The sequence below is a fragment of the Wasmannia auropunctata genome, unplaced genomic scaffold (genome assembly GCF_000956235.1).
Source record: "Wasmannia auropunctata unplaced genomic scaffold, wasmannia.A_1.0 LD334186.1, whole genome shotgun sequence".
NCBI classification, from domain to species: domain Eukaryota; kingdom Metazoa; phylum Arthropoda; class Insecta; order Hymenoptera; family Formicidae; genus Wasmannia; species Wasmannia auropunctata.
This window is the reverse complement of record NW_012028704.1, coordinates 569,274-592,463: the sequence shown is the minus strand read 5'-3', so window position 1 is coordinate 592,463 and position 23,190 is coordinate 569,274. Positions and strand designations below refer to the sequence as shown.

Genomic DNA, 23,190 nt, shown 5'->3' with positions numbered 1-23,190 from the left:
GGAGGGGGGGGGGAGGGCAAAAATCCAGTCGAAGGTAGACAGAAGGCCGGCGAGTTTTTCGTTTGTTTTCGAAATGAGAGTATCCCGGTCCATTTAAATCTGCACTCGAAATCGCGTTTCTCTCTGGAGAAGTTTGCCCATAGAAATGCTATTTCAAAAACCTCTATCACCTGTGCGTCGACGAAAAAAAAAAACGTTTTCATCTATCGTGAAAATAAATTTTTGAAGCTTCCTTGTATGATTGCGTGAAACGTAATTTTCATCGAAATTCGTATGCAATTATTTATTGGTTGATTTTATTAATGGTAATAAAAAATTCCGGATTGACACTCGTCGTTTTACTAGATCGTTTTCCAATTTTTCCTCTGAATATTTACGTTAACGTTTGATTAGAAAGACAGATAACTGTTACAAAATTTTCATTCTTTATCGTTTTTCTTTTCATTATTTTTGTCAAGTAAATAACTGTTGATAATATTTACGTAATTTTATTCAATTCATTGACATATCACAGAGCTTCTTTCTTTTCAATATTCGCTATCGTTAATTTACCCTTAGCTTTCATAAAAATTGGATTTAACTTTAATCATATTGGATTATCGCGCAAACTTTGTCGTTTGCTTTGTGCAGCGTTTTTTTTTTAGATGTGTCAAGAAGGATCCTTGATAATTCTCCCTTTAGAACTTGGTTTTGTTATCTCGAAGCAGATTAATTCCATCGCAGGAAATGCAAATGTCCATCGTACAACGCAATAGTCGCCTCTTTCGTACGCCGAGCGTAACTCGAGCGATTAGATGGCTTAAAAATGAAATGGAGCGCAAGGACGAAGGTTCTCGTTATACTGTATAAAAGGGAGTCTTTTTTTCTACCTTTGTTAGAACAACAGTAGGATTCCGTCGCGATGACTCCGACTATTGTGTTATTTTCCGTGCTTTTATTACTATCCCGAAATATCCGCGGATGGCATATCGCATTTCCAAACAACAGCGAGACCGTCAGCAATGAACTTCGCGAAACCACATTGCGGCCGGCCTTAATATTTCCAGGTGGGATTCATTCAAGTGACATATTTTTATAAAAAAATACAGCCATATACATAACGTACGTGTGTACAATTCTATTTAAAAAAGAAGAAAGTATAATTGTTAATTAATTTTTTTTATTCCTTATTATTGTGACATCAGAAATAAAAATTTGTAATACAATTAAGACAAGATAATTCATATCATTCATAATTGATAGAATTTGTTGAAAAACTATATAGATGACTCTCTTTTTTTCGATTCTTGGAAAATACTACAAAATTGCATTGGACTTTCATAAAGTTCATTTTTACTAAAGAATACAGGACGCACAAATATAGATTAAATTTTTCTAGTAATGAAGTGTCCGGTATATTTTAACAATTTATTTTATTGTTTCATGTAAACAATACATAAAAAATTTGTTTCAACATGGAAAAAAAGATTGATTTAATTTTTTGCACAATAATATAACGTGATTGCATGAATAAAGAGTCTTAATTATTACCGTAAAATAGCAATTCTTTGTGACATTAGTATGTTGAAAATGTAGAAAATTTTTAGAAAACTTTTGTCATTTGTTTGAATTTTTATCAGGAACAAAATGGTGCGGCAGTGGTAACATAGCGGATAGTCCGGACGATTTGGGAGTATTCGCGATGACTGACGCATGTTGTCGTGAACACGATAATTGCAAAGATATAATCGAACCGATGCAGACTAAGTATGGCTTAACCAATTCCGCTTTTTACACAAGGTGAATTTTAATTTAAAACAATGTTCTTTATGTTAATTTTGATGAGATGATAGATATAAAACTAATATATTAATTAAATTTTGTTGAAAATACTTTCTTAATTCTTCTTTGCAAAATGTATCAAGAAACGAAAAGATTAAAGTTGATCGATCCTCGATATTTTTGAATCGTTGGTATTTATACTTAGTATGGATATTTTTATATCCTGTCTGCTCTTATTTTTATTAAAACATATTAGTTTTATTAAAGAACCTTGATATAATTCGTGGCACAGCAGAAAAAAAATATTGTTTACTCGTGTGCGATGCACTCGTGTAGATGTACATGTCCTTTTTTTTTAGTATACACGCTATCTATCATAGTTATTTTGTATAACATGTACGCGTGTCATGTTACAAGTATCGATAACCAATGGAAGCATAGTTACACACCTAAATGCAATATAGATAGACCAAGTTTAGGTACGTTGAATACGAAGTGCTTGGAATGAAAAAAATGGAAAAAAATTAATATTTTGTTTTTTATGAAATATACAAGTGTTTTTGTCCATGCGTGTTATTATGTGTCGCACTGAGATATATATATATGTGTATCATTTTGTCATGCGGAAAGATTCAATAGCAATTGTAGAAGGAAGTCAATGAACTAGTCCGCAGTAGCAAGTCTGTTGTGCGATTTCACACAACTGGAACAGTTACTTACCAAGTTTTGTGCGTGTCTTGCTATAGTTGCGGCTGACGTTGATATACGACGTCGCGCATTATTACAAACTTGGTATATTAATTACGTAGGCAATTTTTTTACGATATGCGATAGGACGGAAAAAGCGTTTTTAAAAGCTTGCCTTATAATACATTAAAAATATTCTATGTATTATTACTGTTAGTAATTTGAAGCTATTGCAAATATAAGTGATATTCATGTTAATTGGTATGTTAACATAGAATATAGTTTTATGGAAAACATCAAAATATCAAATAACCCATTTGCGGAAAAAAAATTAAAACATATCGCAAAGTCTATTAATTAGTTATTAATGAAAAATACTTATTGTTGCACGTGTGGGAAAAATGTGCGCCAAAGAAATGTTATTCAAAAAATTGTAAAAGAAATCATTAGTTTTAGTAATTGTTGATTCTTATTAATATACGATGTAAAAACTAAAACGAAGAATTTAGAAGAAGAATTAAGCTCCTAATTTATAATACTTAGACGTACGATTTCGTATTTAAAGCAGACTTTTTCATTCATTCTTGCTACAAATCCGTCGATTATCCGTTACGATCTTATTCTTTAATCTTAAAGCATTTTTTACAAACATCACCATTCCGCGTTCTCACAATTCTATAAGTAATCTTAAATTGAAATGAAGCGAGGTCGCTTTTTGTAGCGAGTAATCTGATAAAGTGTCGTGAAATGTGCAAAATCAGGCTACACTGTTCGTGCGATGAGAGGTTCTACGACTGTCTCCACAGCTCGGAGGAACTCGTTAGCGCGAAGGTCGGCTTCCTCTACTTCAGCGTGTTAGATACGAAGTGCTTCCGCGAAGACTACCCCATCGTTGGCTGCAAACGGCATTCACTGTGAGTTTATTAGAGCCTTGCAAGTAGCGGGTCGATGCTCGATTTTCAAATGGGTTAGGCACTCGCGAGAGATTCATCGATCTTTTCGCGATTCGATTTAATACGTATGTATATTATGTATATATAAATCGTGTCCAATTTCTTTGTTTCCTGATCATTGTTTCGAGATCATACTCGTCGAGAATTACATCGTGTAAATACATTTTTCACTTGAAATCCTTGCAATATTCTGCAGGCATAGTATTTATATTTTCTTTTCTAATATGCTGCGTATATTTCCGATAATGACTGTTGGAAATGTGAGAAACTACTATATGTATATGTATATATATATGTATGCGACCGTAGAGTATGATTCGAAAAAGCCACGTATTATCGCGAGTATTCGAAACTTTTAAGAACAATGTGCTAACGACCTCTTGGCAGCATTCCTAGACGCTGTTTGGAGTACGAGCTGGACGAAAGCCAACCGAAGATGTATCAGTGGTTCGACGTACCCACGTATTTCCAAAACGATCACGGGGTAGTGATGGCCGGCCGTCATATTCGATCACTCGATTCCGGCACCTCATTCGCAGACCGATAGGAGTCTATTTTGTGGGATCGCCGACCACTGGAGGAAACGTCATATACGCGCGTAGAGCCGTATAAATTCGTAATCGACCATGCCTGTCAACGTAGTTAAATAAGCGCTCCAATAAAGCCGCTCTTACGATCGATTTATTCCCGCTGTCTCTCCTTTTTTCCATCCTACCTTGAACGCGTGTTAGATTTCGTCGATGCGTTAAACCGGAAAACGCGTATACGCGTGCACGTGAATGCTGGTTAATTACGTGTAGAGCGATGTAGAGGGTGAATGATTCGCAAAAGTATGGAAATTAAATGGAGATCATTAAATGCACCAACTGCAAATTGCGTCTCATTTTCGCGGTTGGATACATCAGTACAATAGACGGCAAAAATATAAAGTACGTCTTATACAAACTCATATTTAAATATTTAGTAAGAAAGAATAACTTTGTTCCGTCATTTGATATTTCTGCTGATAAATCAATGTTTCGTTGCATAAATTATTGATGATATTAAAACTATACATGTGTATGCTACGAAGAATATTCGCACGTAAAGCACATAGTAACCGCAATTAAAATTAACAAATAACATTTCTCTGAATACATCGTATAATATTATCTATTTCCGCCGTGCTTCATTCGTTTTACAATGTAGCAATAAGTCCCGTTGAAACCCCACTAAATCATTTCAACGTAATCGCCTGTTATCGGATCTAAAAAAAAGAAAACAGAAGCTGAAATAGAAGCTACGTTAGCACGGAAGAAACGAGAGGGTTGGTCCACGGGGCGCTGTGAGACGGGAGATAAGCGACGAGGGTCGAATCGAAGATGGGAAGGGGGAACGGCTCGAGCTTCTCTCCTCGCCTCCTCTTCTCGCTTTTCCGAGGCTTTCCTCCATTTTACGCGAGGCCGTGCGGGCAGCTGGCGCTTACTCCGGGATTTGCTCGGAAATTTATGTCCGGATGGAGCGCAGCCGCGCCGTCCCTCGCGCCGCCAGCATCCTCCTACCACCGATTTACAACTTCTACGCTCACCTGCGCCAACTTTCGGATGCGCGTGAGCGCGCGCCAGCCTCTCCAACCCGGCGACTCCATTCTTCGTCGCGTCGTGTACCATCGACGCGATAGGAAAAATTGTCGACTTCGCGTTGAACGCCGTGATTTATTGCCGTGGAAATCGCGCGCCGCCGCCGTCGTCGTCGCCGTCGCCGTCGTCGTCGCCGTCGCCGTCGCCGTCGCCGTCTCCGTCGCCGCCGTTGAAGGCCAAGGCACAACGGCAATATTTAAGAATACGAGATATATATCTGCGAAATATCTGCGAAATTGAAAAATGGCGAGTAGTGAAAGAAATAAAGAAAAGATAACGCGGATGCCCAAAGATTATTTAAAGACATTTAAGAAATATAAAAATTAAGTGGCTCCAATCTAGATGATTTTGAATTATATAGATGCTATATACATAGGATAAATATGTTTTACATTAGTATATGTTTATACTTAGGGATACATATTATACAAATTACAAACTTCATTATTTATAAAATTTATAAAATATTAATAATATTTTATTACTTCTGAAGAAAATCGTGCTTTATGTTATTAATAAGTTGTCAAAATCGAAGTGTCTAATATGTCGAGAAGAAATTATAAAACAGCTAATTCTAACAAGAGCGGATTCGAGATTCGTGTTTGACCATGTCGTTTCTTTTTATTTTTCCAGACGTGGCGGCATCAGTGGAGGTTCACTTCGAGAATAAGGACGGTGGATTCTTTCTGAAGCATATACCGCGACAATATTATCCGGCCCGTGGCACGTCGGATACTATCCCGCCGCTATCTACGGGTGTGTCGAATAATAACAATAACAACAACAACAATGCAGGAAGTGCGGTACCGTCGCCGCCGCCTGGCTCTGTCCTCTCGATCGACAAGTTTACCGTCTTCCAGACGAGCGAGCCGGTATCGGTGCGGGCCACGTACGGTCCTTTCAGCACCAAACAGACCGTACCGGCGCGTTACATAGTCCCCGATCCACTGGACGCACTGCCGGGGCCAGAAACGCGCCGCAATCTCACGGCAGCGACGATTCTAGACGCGCAGGAGCTCGGTGCTCGTCATCTGGACATGTCAGCTCACCTGGTGGGCAATAGCGTACCGCGCGACTCGCCCGTACTCAGGGTGCTCTTCCATGCCGGTAGCGAGGCCGGTGGTAGACGTCAGCTGCTGATGGCGCGGCATCAGCGGGTCTGTGTGGTGTTGCATGCCAGTCTGGCCAGTCCATCGCGAGGCAATGCCGCAAGTAGGAGCAGCAATGGACACGGCTACTCTTCCTCCTCTTCCTCCTCCTCTTCGTCTTCATCATCTGCGCTTACGGCCGCCTGCAGCCCCGACGGCGAGAACGGCGTGTGCCTCGCGCAAATCACCATACCGGCCGATTGGTGGGCACCGTTACCGCCGCCCGATGCTTCCGGCCGTGTTAAGGTCGCCAAAAGTTTGCCACGATTGATTCAGGTTGCTTATTCCGTGCTGGAACCGCGTACGGAGGAGGTGGGACTTGGTAGTGGCGGTAACGGCGGCGGCGGCGGCGGCGGCGGCAGCGGGGGAGGTTCGGTCGACGCTACCGGTGAATCAGGATTCTGTAGACCCAGAGTGCAAATACAGCCAGTCACTCCTCTGGGCCAAGTGCCGCTCGCGCCCAACAAGGCGGATTACAAGGAACTCAGAGCGGATGATTTGCTAACGTTGCTGGTACCGCACGGACCACTTTATCCGAGGTCCAGGTTGCACATCCCGGCCTTCCTGCATCCCGTCAAGGGGACGGACCCGCGGCAGGAGCGACCGCCATTGATCGTCGCGGTTTATTTAAGGTAAGCAACTCAGCGAATTTTCCAGGAATCTTGAGAGACGATAGTAAAATCTATTGCTTACAAATTAAAGACAAATTAATGATGGGAAGTGTAAAAAGGAAAGATAAATTAAAGTGGGAGATCGTCAAGCCGCGGTATTTCTTATCTTTCATTTGCTAGCTCTCGTTTTTATGTAGTTAGATAAGAAATATATTAATCGAAGGTAAATTCGTAAATTTTCGTCAATATTAATTACGTTGATGACGTTGAATAAACTATTTGCGCTTTGAAAATCCGCAAATAAACTGTGATTAGCTTCGGCGAGTACAAACACGCTCGTGATATTTTGTTTAACCACTTTCGGACAAATAGGCGATTAAACGCGAGAGTCGCAATTTCCGCGTTGAGATTCACTTTGCATCTACTTTTTTTTAGCCGCGCGCATCTCTCGGAAAGCGCTTTTAAATCCCAGCTCGAGGGGACCACTCTCGCGCGGTCAGAAAGTGGGTCGGAAATGTTCCGTCGGGAGGGACTGGAAATCCTCTAATTGGATGAATTGTCAAGTAAGCTGGCGAGCGAAGTTACAAGCTCGTCTGTTGTTAGTAAGCACTCGGAAGTTCCGCGACTGCGACTAACACGCGGGGTACACTTGAGCACAGACCAACGGCAGCCAATCCGCGTGAGAAACGCATCGTTGACTCTGTTACACGCCGTTGGGAATGCGAACCGGTGTCGTCGGGATAGGACTTTTTGCGTCGCACAATCGCGAAATGCTTGAACCAACATTGTAACTCGCTGTTACTGAGGTTCCGTGGTGTAATGACACATATAGGGTGCACACAGGGGTGAACTATAGCGAAACTATGAGTCACGGACTATAAGCTCCATATCTATTCCATTCCATTTTTTGTAATAAAAAAACACGTTGCATCGGCTTCACAAATCCGTACGTAGTGAGGCTTAATATATAATTAATCGATTAACCATTTCAGTTATGTACATATATAGTACTGCGAATATCGCACGCGTGAAAAACGGATTAGCATTTCTCAATAATTTAAATATCTTGAATTTTAATTCGCGTGTTACGACATACAATTAATTTGCATGGAATTCTTTATTTCTCTTGTTGTTAATTAAAAATTTATATATTTATTTTTCAAAATAAAAATATTTTTTATTTAAAATTTATAAATTTTAATAATATTTCAGTAATATTTTAATTATGACATAATGCGTGAAGATATATCAAAGATAATTTAGCGGAAATTTACGGAATCCTTCCAAAATTCATGAACCGCTTAAAAGGCTATTGCATGCACTTACGCGTGCTATCATGATAAAGACTTCGGTGTTCTAGCGTCGACGTCGGTGACGTTGCATATACATAGTGGTCTTAAATAATTAATGGATTAACGAACAATTAGTAAGCAAAAACTCTGTCTCTAGTAAAAAAAATGGAGTGTTACTATGATAAAAACTTTGATGCTTTAGCTGTGACACAGTAAGCATAAATATTTAAAATCTGCTATTTCCACCGCAATTATGGCATTATCATGGCAAATCCATCAAAGAAATCTTTCATTATTTTAGCACATTATTTTAGTACATTGAGTGTTTTGATTCTACAATCATATCGCTGACGTGGATTTTTTCTTGATAAAAATTTTATCAAGATTTATATTATTTTTACATTGAGTAAGGCGCCATGTGACAATTTCTCGTACAAAAAAATGATAACGCATTTTTAAAAATTCATTTTCTCTTTCTGCTTGATTCTATATTTGCGAATTGCGCTTCTCTTTGAATATGATGCTTTCGAGACCATGCGAGTTTATTTATTAATTATATAGGAGTATAATTTAGATTTTTTTAGCAGTAACGCGAAAAATAGAGTATTTAATAAACTTTCTTTAATCATTATTGCCGAGAAGCTTATTAAAATCTCGCAAACAAATATAAATTAAAAGCTTCTGCGCACGACACAACCGTAAATCATTTGTATGATTAGTTTCTCCTTCGTAATATTATGAAGTGAAAAAATCCAATATTATATAGCTTATTTGAAATATAAATTTTTTAATATAAATTCTTAAGTTTTAAGGGATTAAATCAATAATTTAAAAAAATTCTCTCGCGATTTATAATTGGCGTTTTATAGAGCATCAATCTTCGTATGTATTATTCGTTAAAATTTTATCTATGTTGCGCTAATTGTAAAAATAGTCAACGAATTGAAGTTTTATTGATTATAGCATCCTCGAAATATGATTCATGTAATTTTTATTATTTAATTTGCATTCAAAACGTCGTAATATGAACGATGATAACGTGAAAGATAAATAGTATCGATAGTTGGACTTATTACGGAGGTCGCAGGTTATCGAAATCATCTTCATAATTTCTGTGTACTGAAGCAATTTCAAAATTAAAGCAGAACTGCGTTTGTTTATATACGCAGAATTTGCGTAACTGCATAGCCTTGACGGCAGTTTTACGGAATTAATAAGATAATTGTATTTTTACAAAAGTTGAGTTATTTACGCAGATAAATTCTTATTTTTTATTTATTTCACATTATCTGTAATGCTAATATCTTCTAAACATAGAAAATTGCAAAATTTACTTACATACACTATACATACATTATTTTGAAATATTTTTTATGCAAATAAGTTTTACGTATGTTTTGTGTTAATAAAGTTGAAAGCTTATTTTTTCCGGCTTTGATTAATTTGTTTGAATTTTATCTCGCCATGCAACATTATGATCAAAATAATAAAATTGTAATATGTTTAACAAACGTGCATTATTAGTTTGTAAATAGTATTCTATCGTTATTGTTGCATAATTTCGCGACTAGTTGCCCTATCTCGAAAATGAATAGTTTATACGTGACATTAGATTACCCATTAGTTTGACCTCCAATTAAATCTTCGTGTATGTTACCGTGACGTTTAAGAGATCGATTGTAAATAGGACAGATTCTTTTCTTCTAGCTCTTTTTATTTGTTTCTTTTTTATTTAAAACGTAATTCCAGATACGAAAATTTGGAAAAGAACGCTCGTTCGAATCTCTTAAATACTTTAAACGCCAAATTACCCCGTAGAGAAGCCCTCAGGAAATACGACGAGTTGAGCGAAAATTTCTTCACGCGTTAAAGAGCTTGCTGAGAGCTAATCGTAGCCTTTGTCCGCGTCGAGGGGGGAGGGCTTTATCCCGCTTTTTATGTCTCGCAACCTTAATCTAAGGCTCTTACAGCGTCACGTTAAACCGTAGATTTCCTACGCGGCCGCCTCTTAAGCCGCACTAGTCCGACCATAGGTCTTCGCCTCTGTGCCCCTACGATATTGCATCGTTCAATGGTGCAACAGCTATGCAGAGTCCTTAGTTATCTCACACTTTCTTTTAATTGTAAATGCTAAAATGTTAATCGAGGAAAATGTTCATAATTTTCCTTTACATCTATTTCTAATTATTTTGCTCGCTGATTGAAAGGCCTGTACGTGATAACAATTCGTGATCAGAGTTGTGCTATACTCGAGTTCAGTTTTTAAAATCTTTTTTATAACACACACACGCCCGTGCGCACGCGCGCGTATTAGAGGTGTGCGAATAGTTCGAATTCGAATCGAATCACAGTGGATTCGGTTCGAGTTCGTTTTCGAATCTGTAAGATTCGAAATCGAATAGTTCGAGAATTTCGAATCAACATTGTTTCGATTTCGAATCGATCGCCTATTTTCTTTGCTTCATTTATAACTCCCGCACGATCAATTATTCTTATCTAATAAATATGTATTTTTAATGTATATAATGTATCTATGTAGATTAATATAGAAAATAATAATATAATGTAAATCTGGGAAAATTTGATTCAGATTCGATTCGATTCGATTTCGAACATGTTATCAAAAATTCGATTCAATTCGACCATGCAAATGCTTGATTCACACACCTCTAGCGCGTATGTGTGTACCTACATATATATATATACACGCGCAGAAGTTGTTTCTTCACTATCTATATAGCCGTACGTGATATCCTACCAACATCGATTGATCGATCAAAACATGAACAACGGTCAGAGAGAGAGAGAAAGAGAGAGGAGAGAGGGGCGCAGTTATTGAATAAACGGTAATTTTGAAGCGACATTCGGCCATTCGTCAGCGTGAAAGCGTGCGCGCATGCATTTCTGATCGTTCCCGATAGCGTCCCCGGCTCTCGCTTCGCACATCGGCGATTTGTATGTAAATGCAAGATAGGCTCGCGGAAATAACTTGATCTGGAACTTGTAATTGGCTCGCTCCTAACTCTCCCGGCCGGCATCCTGAACGCCGTTTAACGATGATCCAATATCCACTCCTTTCGTGTCGCCGTTCCACTAATTCTCATTTAACTCGTAGTTACAACTCTGTTGTCATTTATGAGCGCGATATAATTAGCAAGAAAAGTCTGATAAATCTAAAAAGTTGCTTCGTCTCAGCTCGACTTTGATTTTGCTTCAGAAGATTTACCGCTTCTATCGTCATTTCTCATTCTTTTCTTATTAAGTGAATATAAATTTGATTAAGGTTTAAAATGTAAGTAAATTAAAAGAACTTAAAAGAAACTTTATATATAGCGAGAGTATAATGTTATACGGAATAAATAATATAAAAAACATGTAGAGGAATTGTATCTAGAGAGATTGTATGAGAAATTCTGTTCGTTACTTCGATAAATTTTTACGCAGCACTTCCCAGTCTTTACGGTGTTGTACGCAAGGAGGAATAAATTGACGTTTTATGCCTTAGGTTTTTGTTACGCGCACCATACGCTTTTCTCTGCTGTTGTCTGAAGCTTAATTTACTCTTAGCTTAATTTAATTAAGGTTTTGGATCCGTCGAAACGATTAAGATCGGAGATATGTAAATTAATTGCCGGAAGTGAGAAGGCGAACTGTACCACGCGGAGATAGTAATTATCGCTTGTTTTTGTACATTTAAATTATGATGCTCGAGGTGGAGAACAACGAGGGGTTCTTTTCGGAAGAACGTTTGCGTATCGTTGGTATGATTGTGGAGACAAAGTTATCACACAGTGTGCGCGCGCGCGCGCGTGTGTGTGTGTTGCCCGCGGTATGCTCCGCAATATGCGGCACAGTATGCGCCGCAGTGCAAGCTGTATGCTTTAATGTTTGACGCCAGCGGAATTTTGAAGCGAAGCATCCGCAAGATCTTCAACTCGACAGTTTGCAACCGATTAATCTAAAACTTCGTCGGCGAAAGAAGTCATCTGTACGATATCAACATGAAATATTGATATTGCATTTGTCGTTACGCCAATAATATAATGAAACAGATTGTTCCTTCGTTAGTTGGGGAACGAGCATTAACGTTGCCTGGAGAATTTTTAACCGCAAATATTCTCGACTGTCGCGATATCGCAGTATCTCTTGCTGGGTATTTGCTGCAAACGCGCGTACAAGAAATCAGACTTTGCCTTAGAGCGACATTTCGCCTTAGGAATATTTTATAGCGGGATCTCGGGGAAATGTCGTGTTTCTTGTAATCGTTCCCGTGCCTTGGATTCCTTTTCACTGATCCACCAATATTACATGGCAATACGCACAAGGGAAAATGCGCTCTGACGATGGCAAAAGCGTGATAAGAGGTTCCCGTTTTACCAGAGGGGAAAAAGGCAAATTAAGTTATTATGGGAAGTGCCGATGGCAGTGGCTTTAAATACGTATTAGCTGGCCGCTTCCTCGGCTTCGGCAAACACGCCGAAGGAACTTGAAGAGGCAATATCCGGTCTGGCTTGGACCGAAGTTCGTATTAGCCACTCGGTGCACTTTTCTACCGCGAGATCCGCTTACCGCCCGAGTGACATTGCATTCGCGCACTCGAAAATTCCCGTTTCAGCTTGAATTAAGAACGATCTCCTCCACGTTGAAGGCTCTAGTCGGGGTCGCGAACAGAAGCTTAAGAAGATACATTACCGCAATGGTGCATGTTTTACAAGTTGTAAATAAATTATATAGCTTGTAATGTATGGCATTCGATAGTACGAAAAATATTTTCTCTTTTATCGTTATATATGTTCAAAAAATAATTTTAAACTTTAATTAATAATTTTACTGAAAATATCAAGAAAAGAAGTTGTCTGAAAAGCGATATGAAATCTTGAATATGCTTATATAATTGTTTTACAGCTTTGACATATTGCACACACACACACACACACACACACACACACACACACACACACACACACACACACACACACACACACACACACACACATATATATATAATCTTAATCGGATTGTTGTTCAGCTTCAATCGCAATTCTGTATCGCAACAATATGATTTGCTGCGTCAACCGCAGTATACTGTAACATTACGTCGCATCATAGCGAATATATCTATGCATCGCGGCGTCAGACGCATTTCTTCAGCCGCATTCCTCTCCTCTCCTCTGTCGCCGTATACCGCGTACATGATCCGACCCTATGACCCGGTCATGTAACTAGAGCGTGAGTTAGTTCGGAGCGAGGAAATCGCAGCCTTTTTACTCGTGTGAGTGAGTCGACTTGGCGATGATGAGGAAAACGTCTCTCGCATAGTCGCGGAAGACCTTATACTCTCTGGCGATGCTATGAGGACAAAGACAAACGGCACGAATGTCGCGAATTTTCTGTCTGGATATATGTATGTTCCTGCGTAATCGTCCGTGATTCCCTCGTGACTGGCAATTTTTCAGAAATCTACGCGAAAATCTCGAGATTGAAAAGAACGTTCACGAAGATATTTGTCGTATACCGTTTTATATCAAATGTGTCAAACTTGCCACATGTGCTTTTTGTTAAATCTTTCAGCGAATTCTTTGGCCAATTCAGAGATAATGGTTTCGTTAATAAAAATGCTAATGTATAAGTAAAGATAAACGTCAAAATAAATGTTGTTGAAAATGTCTGTTGAAAATGAAAATGTTGAAAATGTCAAACTTAAAATTATCAAATAATATAGAGATTTTATTGTTTATTTATTTTTTCTAGAAAAATCTGTATATAAATATATATATAGAAAATTTATTTTTGTTTTTTTTAAATTGATAAAATTAAAAAAGTATTTAATTGGTATATTCTTTATTAAATATTATTCTTTTTATTCTATATTACTCTTTTATTCTAAAATAAATTATTAATTTTGTTTATTGTTAGGTTTATCGAATTAATCAAAATCTTTTTGCAAGTACTTTGTCATTCATGCTGTTTTTAACATTATTAGCATTTCTTTTTATCTCAAACTTTTTCTTTTGCGTTTTTTGAAACCTTTGGTTATGATCTGAAACCTGAATATCATTCGATAAAAATCAACGAAGAAAAAGATTGTGGACGAGAAGTGTCACGCATACGATAGAGCGCGAAATGCATGTGAAGTTCGCTGCATTATTGACGCGCGCGCTTTCTTGCAGCTGCGTTTCGCGGCGACGGTACCGCTTAAATTTCAATCCGGCTTTGAGGATTGGCGCGGATGCGCTGGAAACGGAGTGCACGCGACATTGCCTCGACGAGAAGTAGCGCGGTATTATTGCAATGACAACTGAGAACCGATTCTCGAAGCGTGGTACCATGTGTGAAGAGTCCTCGGCGCATCAGAGTCCAATCGAACGGAAATCTGATATCTACATCCGACAACTTGCCGAGGATAATTGGCAAGATTAAGGGAAATAATTGAATACAATGTCAGAGAGAGAGAGAGAGAGAGTAGAGAAGTGACGTTAATTTTATATCGTATCTTATCTACCTTTTTTGTTTACGTAACTGCTAAATGTATATTATTGTTATGTATAAAAGAAATATAAATACTTTTTGGATGTACTTTTTGCTTGCTCGTGAAATTAATTAAATATCAGTTATTGGCTTGAGTGTGAAGAAATATGAGCTGTAGTTATTTTGTGACTTTTGTAAGGGAAAACTCTCAACGACTACATAAGTATACTTGACGCTATTGTTAGAGCAACATGAGGGCAATGGGTCTCGCTTCGGTAAAGAACTGTATGTTCATTCATTTTTAATGACGGAAGAACGTAGCTAATGTACAGTGAAATGCGTGCGGGTCGATCGACGTGATATGAGTAAAAATATCGCGCAGTTGGATACTTGTATAAGTCATCGTAGGAAAGACACTCTTGTGAACTTTGCACGTGACTTTTATTTTGTCTGTGTGTGTGTGTGTGTGTTTTTCCTCTTTGAACATACTTGTTATGTTATCCTTCTTGTTTTTTCTTGAATGCGCTTTATAATCTATCATCTTTAATACACTTTTTACATCAATTTTGAACGTTAGTCATTAGTAGAAATTCCTGAAAGTTTATCAGTTGAAAATTGATCTTCCGTATTGGAAGATTAGCGTATCACTTGAAATTATTGAATTACAAACGATAACGATAACGATAAGACAAACATGAATAATGTTTTCATTTTTGATAAAATTCAATTAAAAATCTTCCAAAGAATTGAAAAGAACGAAATACAGGTTATTTGATATTATGATATCTGATACTAATAGATATTGGAATACACACGTAAATATGTTTTAAGCGAAATGTGAGCTTATGAAAAATTATCTCTATTACCTTCCGAACGCAATTTAAATCGTGCGATTCGAGAACAATAGCTCTATAAGTAATAAATATAAATTTAAATTGGTATATGATTGGCAACGATAGATCTTTGCATTACACAACAGCCGATTACACGTGCAGAGTTATTAAATAACGAGTCATTTGAAATAATCTTTTGTCAAATTAAGACAAGAGATATATTTACTTCTCTGCAGAGAATAGAGGATTAATTATATTTTATGGGAGATTTTTTTCTATTCAGTAACATCGGCGTTTCGTCTTACTCTTTCCGTTCATTGCTTGACTTACATTAATATCGTGCGTTTATGGCATGTTTCAGAGCGCGAGTGAAGTCCGGCGTGAAAATCCTGGATGCTTCGTCTAGCAGCCCGGACTGGATTGTCGATAGCGATGTCAATGTGAAGAACACAGCCGCCACGTTTACGGCACGACGTAAGGAGAACTCATCACGTGTATCGAGCACGTAAGTACCGTCGTGTACCCTTTCAGAATAGCCCTGTCGTGCAATCTGCCCTCGTTAAACCGACATACGTCGGCGAGTTAGAAAGACTCTTACTGGAATTGTGAACATGAGGGCGGTTAATGTAATGAGCAATTTAAATCTCTCGCTTCCGTTCGTTAAACCGAGAATATGAGTGAATTAAGTCGTGCTGCAAATCGAATAAGACAAGAATTTTCGGATATATGAGCGTGAAAAGTGAAGATTTGTTAAATTTTTCTTTCAATACTGCAGAAAATTTGATTTTTTAGTTTTTATATTAACATTTTTTATTAAAGCGTTATATTTTAATAAAAATAAACATTTAATAATTGAAATTATTGATGTCAGTTTTGTCTAATTATAAAGTTTACATTTGATTGTATATAATTTTTTTTCATAAAAGTCTTTGACGATTAATGAAGACCAATTTGTTTATTCATGTATATTTAATGTGATTTAAGAATTTAATTAATCACACAAGTTTAATAATATTTTAAATCACTTATATAATGCATCTCTTCGTGTATCGTATTTTTAACGTAAAAGAAATATAATATCAAAATTAATGTTATTAAACCGGAAGATATTCCGTTGGTAGCGTCGTTTGATCCAAGATATCTACGCTCACAGTAGTCGCCTTGGGCGTGCAATGGCGCTTCGTCTTTGTACTCTTCTTTTTCTTCTTCTTCTTCCCTTTCTTGTTATCCTTCGACCGAATCACTCGATTGTGCGGTTTGTTGATTTGCTCTGTGGTACGTTGCGGTTGACTGACATCTTCAACTTTGTAAGCGCGAATAAAGAAAGGGACCTCACCGCTTTTTACAGACGACGATTTGCTCATGGAATCTTTAGTTAACCGAACTAGACGACTTTTCGGTTTATTCTTTTCCGCGGAGGATGATTTACTCTCTTTCCAAGTATCAGCGAGTGTTCTGACAAATCGATTCCTCAGTTTGTCATTCTCTTCGGACGATGATTTACTCTTGTCCAAAGTATCTTGAAGCGTTCTGACAAATCGATTCTTCAGTTTGTTCTTCTCCTTGGACGAGTCGCCTCCGGAAGTATCCTCAGCCGCTCGGATAAATCGCGAGTTTTTCGACTTGCCCACTTCGGATGACGACCTGCTTTCCGTGTTAACCTTGACCTCTCTGATAAGTCGACTTTTCGGATTGTTCTGTTCGGACGAGTTGCTTTCCGATGTATCTTGAATCGCTCGGATAAATCGATGTTTATTCTCTCTTTCTGCGGATAATGATATACTTTGTGAAGTATTCTCTTTAATATGCCTCTTTCCTCGTTTTTTTTTATCTTCCTCCTCCGAAGATGATGAGGAAGACGAAGACGAGTCATCGTCATCGTCGTCATCGTCGTTATTACAATTTTCATCGTCATCATCGTTATCGTTTTTCGATTTCACGCGTCGTTTCTTACTCTTCTTACGATCATCATCGTCGTCGTTGCAGTCACACTTTTCATCGTCGTTGTCGTCGTCGTCATTCTTCTTCGATTTCACACGTCGTTTCTTATTCCACTTACAATCATTATCATTGTTGTCATCATCACAATTTTCGTCGTTATCCTTCTTTGATTTCACATACCGTTTCTTGCTTTTCTTACAACAATTATCATTGTCATCATCGTCATCATCATCGTTGTCGTCATCACTGGAAGAGCTACTGCTGCTGCTACTATTGCTGTCATCGTCGTTTTTCTTCCGCTTGGTTGCACGCCTCACGCGCCCAAGTTCCTTCGTCTCTTCCTCCTGCTCCTCGTTTTCCAGAGGCCTCCATTTGTCGCCGAGATACGAATCTCTCCTCGTACGCTTATCAGTATTTTCTTCGCTAGATGAACTCGAACTGTCGGGCTTTTTTATTATTTCTTCTATTTCTTTCCCATCTTCTTCACCGACAATGATCGGTGTTGTCGTCGTTGTTAACACGACATCGTTCTGCAGATCCTGCACATCTTGCGCAGGATACGCCCAGACAACGTGCGTAACTGCGAGTCCCACGAGAAAACCCGTGAAAAAAAATTGCATGGCACGACGCATAATCGATCACGCAACTCAGAGGGGCGATTTACACTCGCGATGGCAGTCGAACGATTGCCTTATATACCGCGGTTGCGAAGCGCTGATAAAGAAAGAAGTCATCGGGCGAGACGCGCCATTGCTGACGTAGCGATGCGTTGCGTGTTGAAATCGGTGGAGAAGCAGAGGACGGAAGGTGAGGAAGTGGGGAAATCTGAGCGGGCAAAGAGAGAATTCTCGTTATCGCCGTTAACCCGTCGATGGTCCGGTTTGATTATCTACTTTCGTTTCGACTTAGAACTCCGGCAGCTTCGCGAGATCGACGATTTGCACCCGCTCGAGCCGCGGATCATCGATCGCGCCGCGCGCGAGCACGAAGCGAGCGAAGGGTTAACGCCGCCCGACACGCACGCAACGTGGATCAACGGCCGCGATAAAGGAGGAGGAGGTGGGCGACTTCGCCGGGGGTTCCGCGCTTATCGAGATTCTACGCGGCGCGCGCTGGTAGCGAACGCGACGGCTCTCGCATCGAGATCAGACCCGATGCGTGTGATACCGGCTCCTCATAGCTCGGCAAGTGGCTCGAGGCTGCAGAATAATTACTTTGAAATAACGTCGCTGCCTTCATCTCGATAAGATAAGAATCTCGAGAAGGCGTAATGAGCGACTGACGCTGCGAACGAGACGCTTACTAAGAGAGTGTTCGATAAAAGGAAGAGAAAGAACCGAGAATTATGGATAGGGGCGTCGAGGAAATTCAACTCTCGACGGGTATTATTAACTCTTTACCAAACTTATCATCATCTTTGATGATAACTCGATGGCAATTTACACTTTCAAATTTGATGACTATTGTAATTTTATTCCGCTTATCACGACATCCTTCGATAATGATTCAAATGTGTTGTTACTCATCGTTTCTAGGTTACAGATTATATATATATTTTATTTCAAATCTACGATATATGATGATCTCTTCCAAGTTAATTTTATCGAATTGTTGAAAGAAAATTATTTCTCAGCTTGAACGTAAAAATAAGGCTGAAATGTATTGTGTAAATATTTTTAAGGAATATTTGTTCTGTTTCCTCTCAATATTTTTATTTGCTTGATTTATTATAAATATACTCTATATTTCTTATTACTTTTTTTTTTAAGTTTATTGCAATTTTTGTCATAAAATATACCGCAGATTTTTTTATTAGTGATCTCCACATTCGGAACTCTATATAATATTGAGATATTAAAAAATTATTAAATTTAATCTAGAAATTCAAGTTTGCAACATCAGTTTTTGTATTTAATGATATAATTTTGGAATAAAACCGTTTTTATTTTGAAAATAATATTTTTTAAAAATTTAATTTTATGCACAAAATCATACATATATGGTATATGTATTTATTTAACATTCGCAAAAAAGACTTAATTAAATTCGATAAATTTGTATGTCTTAACGAGTTTAATTACATTTACATGGCTATGAATATTTAATTGCGCTTTAATTCATAATTCTCATGAAAACTGCTCGTTTCACGGCAATTTTAATCCGACGTCGCCCATTGCTCGTCGTAAAATATGAATGAGACAGGGGATTGCGTGTAGCCGGGAACAGGAACAAGTAAAGACGTTTTGGAGAAACGCTTTTAAAGCGTGCATCGAGGAAAATACAAAGCCTCTCGCGCGAGAGAGCCGTTAAATTCTGGTAATGACGTACAATTTTCAGTGTTTGCGATTTAACAGCCGCTTAACAGGCGAGGTATCGTTTCTTTTAATTTTTACACTTGTTCTCGCGAATTCACTTGAAAGCAGCATTAATTGTTGAAGGTGTACTTACACGAGCGAATAAATGAACATTCGTTCGAATCTCCATCATTGCAGATATGATATACACAATTTCCATGCACAGAGTATCCTCGACGCTTTCAAAGACTTGTCATTATCATCTTACCGTGAATTATGAATTTCTATTGCATTGTTATTTTAATGCAGTCAATGTCATCAAATTTTTATTGGAAATTTTCATTTAAAAGAAATTCCGTTTTTCGAAAAGTAATCTGCGTCTCTTAATTTTTTTGCGTGAATGTCGCAGGCATTTCGAAGGTTATTGTTCTTTTCCTAGGTCCGCAGAAGAAATAATGACGATGCTGTTAGAGGCTAGCGAGGAGGGTATAGGCGGAAGCTGGGACGGCGGTAGGATCGTATGGAGCGTGCGTTACGCGCTCGAGGGTGAGGAGGAGAATGGCTCGCAGTTGACTGGCGTCGATCAGCAGCAGCGAATGCAGCAACGCCAGCTGCAGCACCATCATCATCATCATGTCGAGAGACGGAAACTGCAGGCACGGCTGGAGATACAGAAGGATGATATACAGGCGGTGCTTCCGATCTCCAAGGTAATATACACGATTCTTTTAGTGATATTATGTAAGTATTAAAGTTATAAATATTAAAATTTCCAAGTTTATGCACGCGTGAGAAAAAAATTGAAAGAGAATGCAAAGCGATAATGTGAATATTTTGTATCGGCAAGAATTACTTTCACTTTTCATTTTTATCTGCAACAATGCGACATCAATCAAAAGTTGATGGTAATCAAATTGTACCTGGAAAATTATTACTTATCTAGGCGTATATATACATATTTACAAGATATCTTTTTTTCAAATATTATTTTTTAACGACGGATTTTTTGACGAGTTTCGAGTCAATTTTTTCTTAGCAAAAATATTGAAACACATCAATAACGCTTTTTGAGCAATTCAAAAAGGAAGCCTTTTTCCGAACTGAATTTCAGGGGATTAAATAAATTACAAAAGTATATTTTTTTTACACAGTTAACAGTAAACATTAATTTGAAATTTAAAAATACAATGCTCTAAAAAGGACTTTACGCTTTTAATATCATAATCTATGATTATAATAGTAAGATCAAGAATTTTAAGGAAATCGTAAGAAAAGTGATTGAAAGATTTCAGTTAAATTTCGATGCTTCTCCTTCGGTTACGATTATTTTCATCGCGACACGCTTTGTCCTTCGTCTCCCATACCTCGCGCTTCGTACTTCGTCGGTGAAAATCCCTTGGAAAAGAGCTAACTCGAACGACGAGCGCGATCAATACGGTCGCGTATATCGATCACCTCGTCGCGCGAGAATCTGTTTCCACTCGGTCGGCCAATCTACGATCCTCGAGAGCACCGAGACAAGAGAGAAAAAGGAAGGCAAGGCGGTGAGAAAAAGGAAAATGGAGGGACAGAGAGAGAGAGAGAGAGAGAGAGAGAGAGAGAGAGAGAGAGAGAGAGAATGAAAGAAAGAGAGGACCGACAAAGGATAATGCTTTTCCCTCTTTGGCTCCCACGGCGAGCACTCTGATGCTTTTCTCTTCGGCTTTTCCGCGCCCGCGCCTTCACCATAACGGCGATATTTCTAGTCTGTGGCAAAATTCCATCGATACCGCAGAGTCGATCGCCAGAGCTACGTACACCCATTTCGATAACGCATCTGCCGTAACAACGGATTGTAATGAAATTTTCAATTGCCGCACGTCGAGCGGCATTGACGCATCTCCGCGTTCCTTTACAAAGTCAAATGTATGTAGAGTGAAACATTAATTTCTTTTAGTTTCTAAGAAAAATATTCTACTCGTAAAAATACCCGGGTTCTCCCAAGAATATATTTTAATAGTAATAACAATTTAATTATAAATAGTTAAGCTATTTTAAGTATTTCCTTCAAGAATTCGTAACGTAGTAACGAATATTTTCTTACTAAAACAGTAATTTGTTTTCCAACGAAGTCTCATTGAATTTCATTCTAAAAAGAAATTGGAATTGATCGGTGGTAATGTATGCCTGTATTTATGTACGATAGTCAAATGCGGTTTTAGTGAATCACTTTTCAAGCCACAACAAGTCCACGCAATTGGGACACAAGCCTCTTGGTATGTAAATTAGATCTGACGGTCTCACACTATCTATGACATGCTCGCAATTTCCAGTAACACGACACAGCAGGTGCATAGTACATAATTTTGTATATGAAAGTCAACATGAAATCATGTCAATGACCAGGCATATTCATCGCGATAGAATTTTAGACGATTAAATTAACTAAGAAAGATATTACATTACAGTTAATAATTTGGATCATAATTGCTGAAGAATTAAAATATTACATTAAAATGAAAAGTTTGTACTTTTTATATAATAGCAATATGTCTTGTAACACACACGCACACAGACACATTACATTCTATAAATAACTTTGGAAGTGGATTTCATTTCTATATAAATAATTTTTTAATATTATTTTTAAAGATATACAGTACAGAATATTGCAAGCCGCAGCGAATGATTTTTATTAACATTTTTGATAAAAAGCTATCTTCATAGACACGCCAAAGGATAGTTAATGTTTTCTGCAGCACTTTTTAAGCATAATAAGGTATTAAGTTAACTCTGCGAATTTTAACATCTTAACGTATACGTTATAAATTTGACTATGTCGTTAATGAAGTCGATTTTAAAATCTGAAATCACAATATCAGCGGATAACGCAGGGCAAAGGTTGAGGGCGGCGAGGAAAGAGGTCCGCACGAGGTCTCTTTTAATTAAAAACTTCACTCGCAGTCTCGCGCGTGGAAGGAGCTGCAATTAGAGTAAGGATAATCAAGAAGCGCGGACGGAGTTTCCGACAACTTCCCGCGAGCGAGCGAGTGAGCGAGCATGCGGCGCCTTCAAAAGGATATGTAAACGAATTAATTATCTAATTTATCAATTAGCGACCTCCGACACGCGCGCTTGTTTTCTCCGCTGAAATTTATCAACGTAATAGCCCATGTATTGTGCATATTTTACGCGCAGTAACGTAAAATCGTTGCACCTTCCTCTCTTGTATTTCTTCCATCAACCTCCTTCTATTTGTCGATGAAACATCATCCTGTGTTGAAAATGTTTTTCATGTTCTTTTGATAAACTCGCAAAATAATCTCGTTGATCTCGGAAATATCTAGAAAGCACCGCGTGCTTCATTTATGTTTCAAAATACAATTTTGTGATCCTAGAAGTTAAACTGCTTAGCTCATACATCAAGCTGTATGTATTATTGTGTATTGTAGGTATATTCTGCACTTTTGAAAATTGCTGGCAGCCTGTGAGTCAATCTGTTAAACTATTAAATAGAACAAGTAGGTAGCTGGAAATAAAAATGACGTATCCATTTTCCCGTATGGAATAAAATATTTATATTGTGAAATTCACACACATAATA

General features: G+C 38.1%; 2 protein-coding genes across 2 annotated transcripts in view; both read left to right on the top strand.

Moving 5' to 3' along the window:
* LOC105459497 (transmembrane protein 132C) overlaps positions 1–23,190 on the top strand; it is a 91,853-nt gene that overhangs the window by 58,586 nt on the left and 10,077 nt on the right. The window contains exons 2-4 of the mRNA XM_011705595.1: positions 5,654–6,800; positions 15,734–15,877; positions 20,047–20,317. Of these exons, the coding sequence (XP_011703897.1) occupies positions 5,654–6,800; positions 15,734–15,877; positions 20,047–20,317 (1,562 nt within the window). The remainder of the gene's footprint in view (positions 1–5,653; positions 6,801–15,733; positions 15,878–20,046; positions 20,318–23,190) is intronic.
* LOC105459496 (phospholipase A2-like) lies at positions 515–4,085 on the top strand. Its single transcript, XM_011705594.1, has 4 exons — positions 515–1,046; positions 1,620–1,779; positions 3,210–3,362; positions 3,789–4,085. The coding sequence occupies exons 1-4, from the start codon at positions 902–904 to the stop codon at positions 3,946–3,948; spliced, it is 618 nt and encodes a 205-aa protein (XP_011703896.1). The 5' UTR covers positions 515–901; the 3' UTR covers positions 3,949–4,085.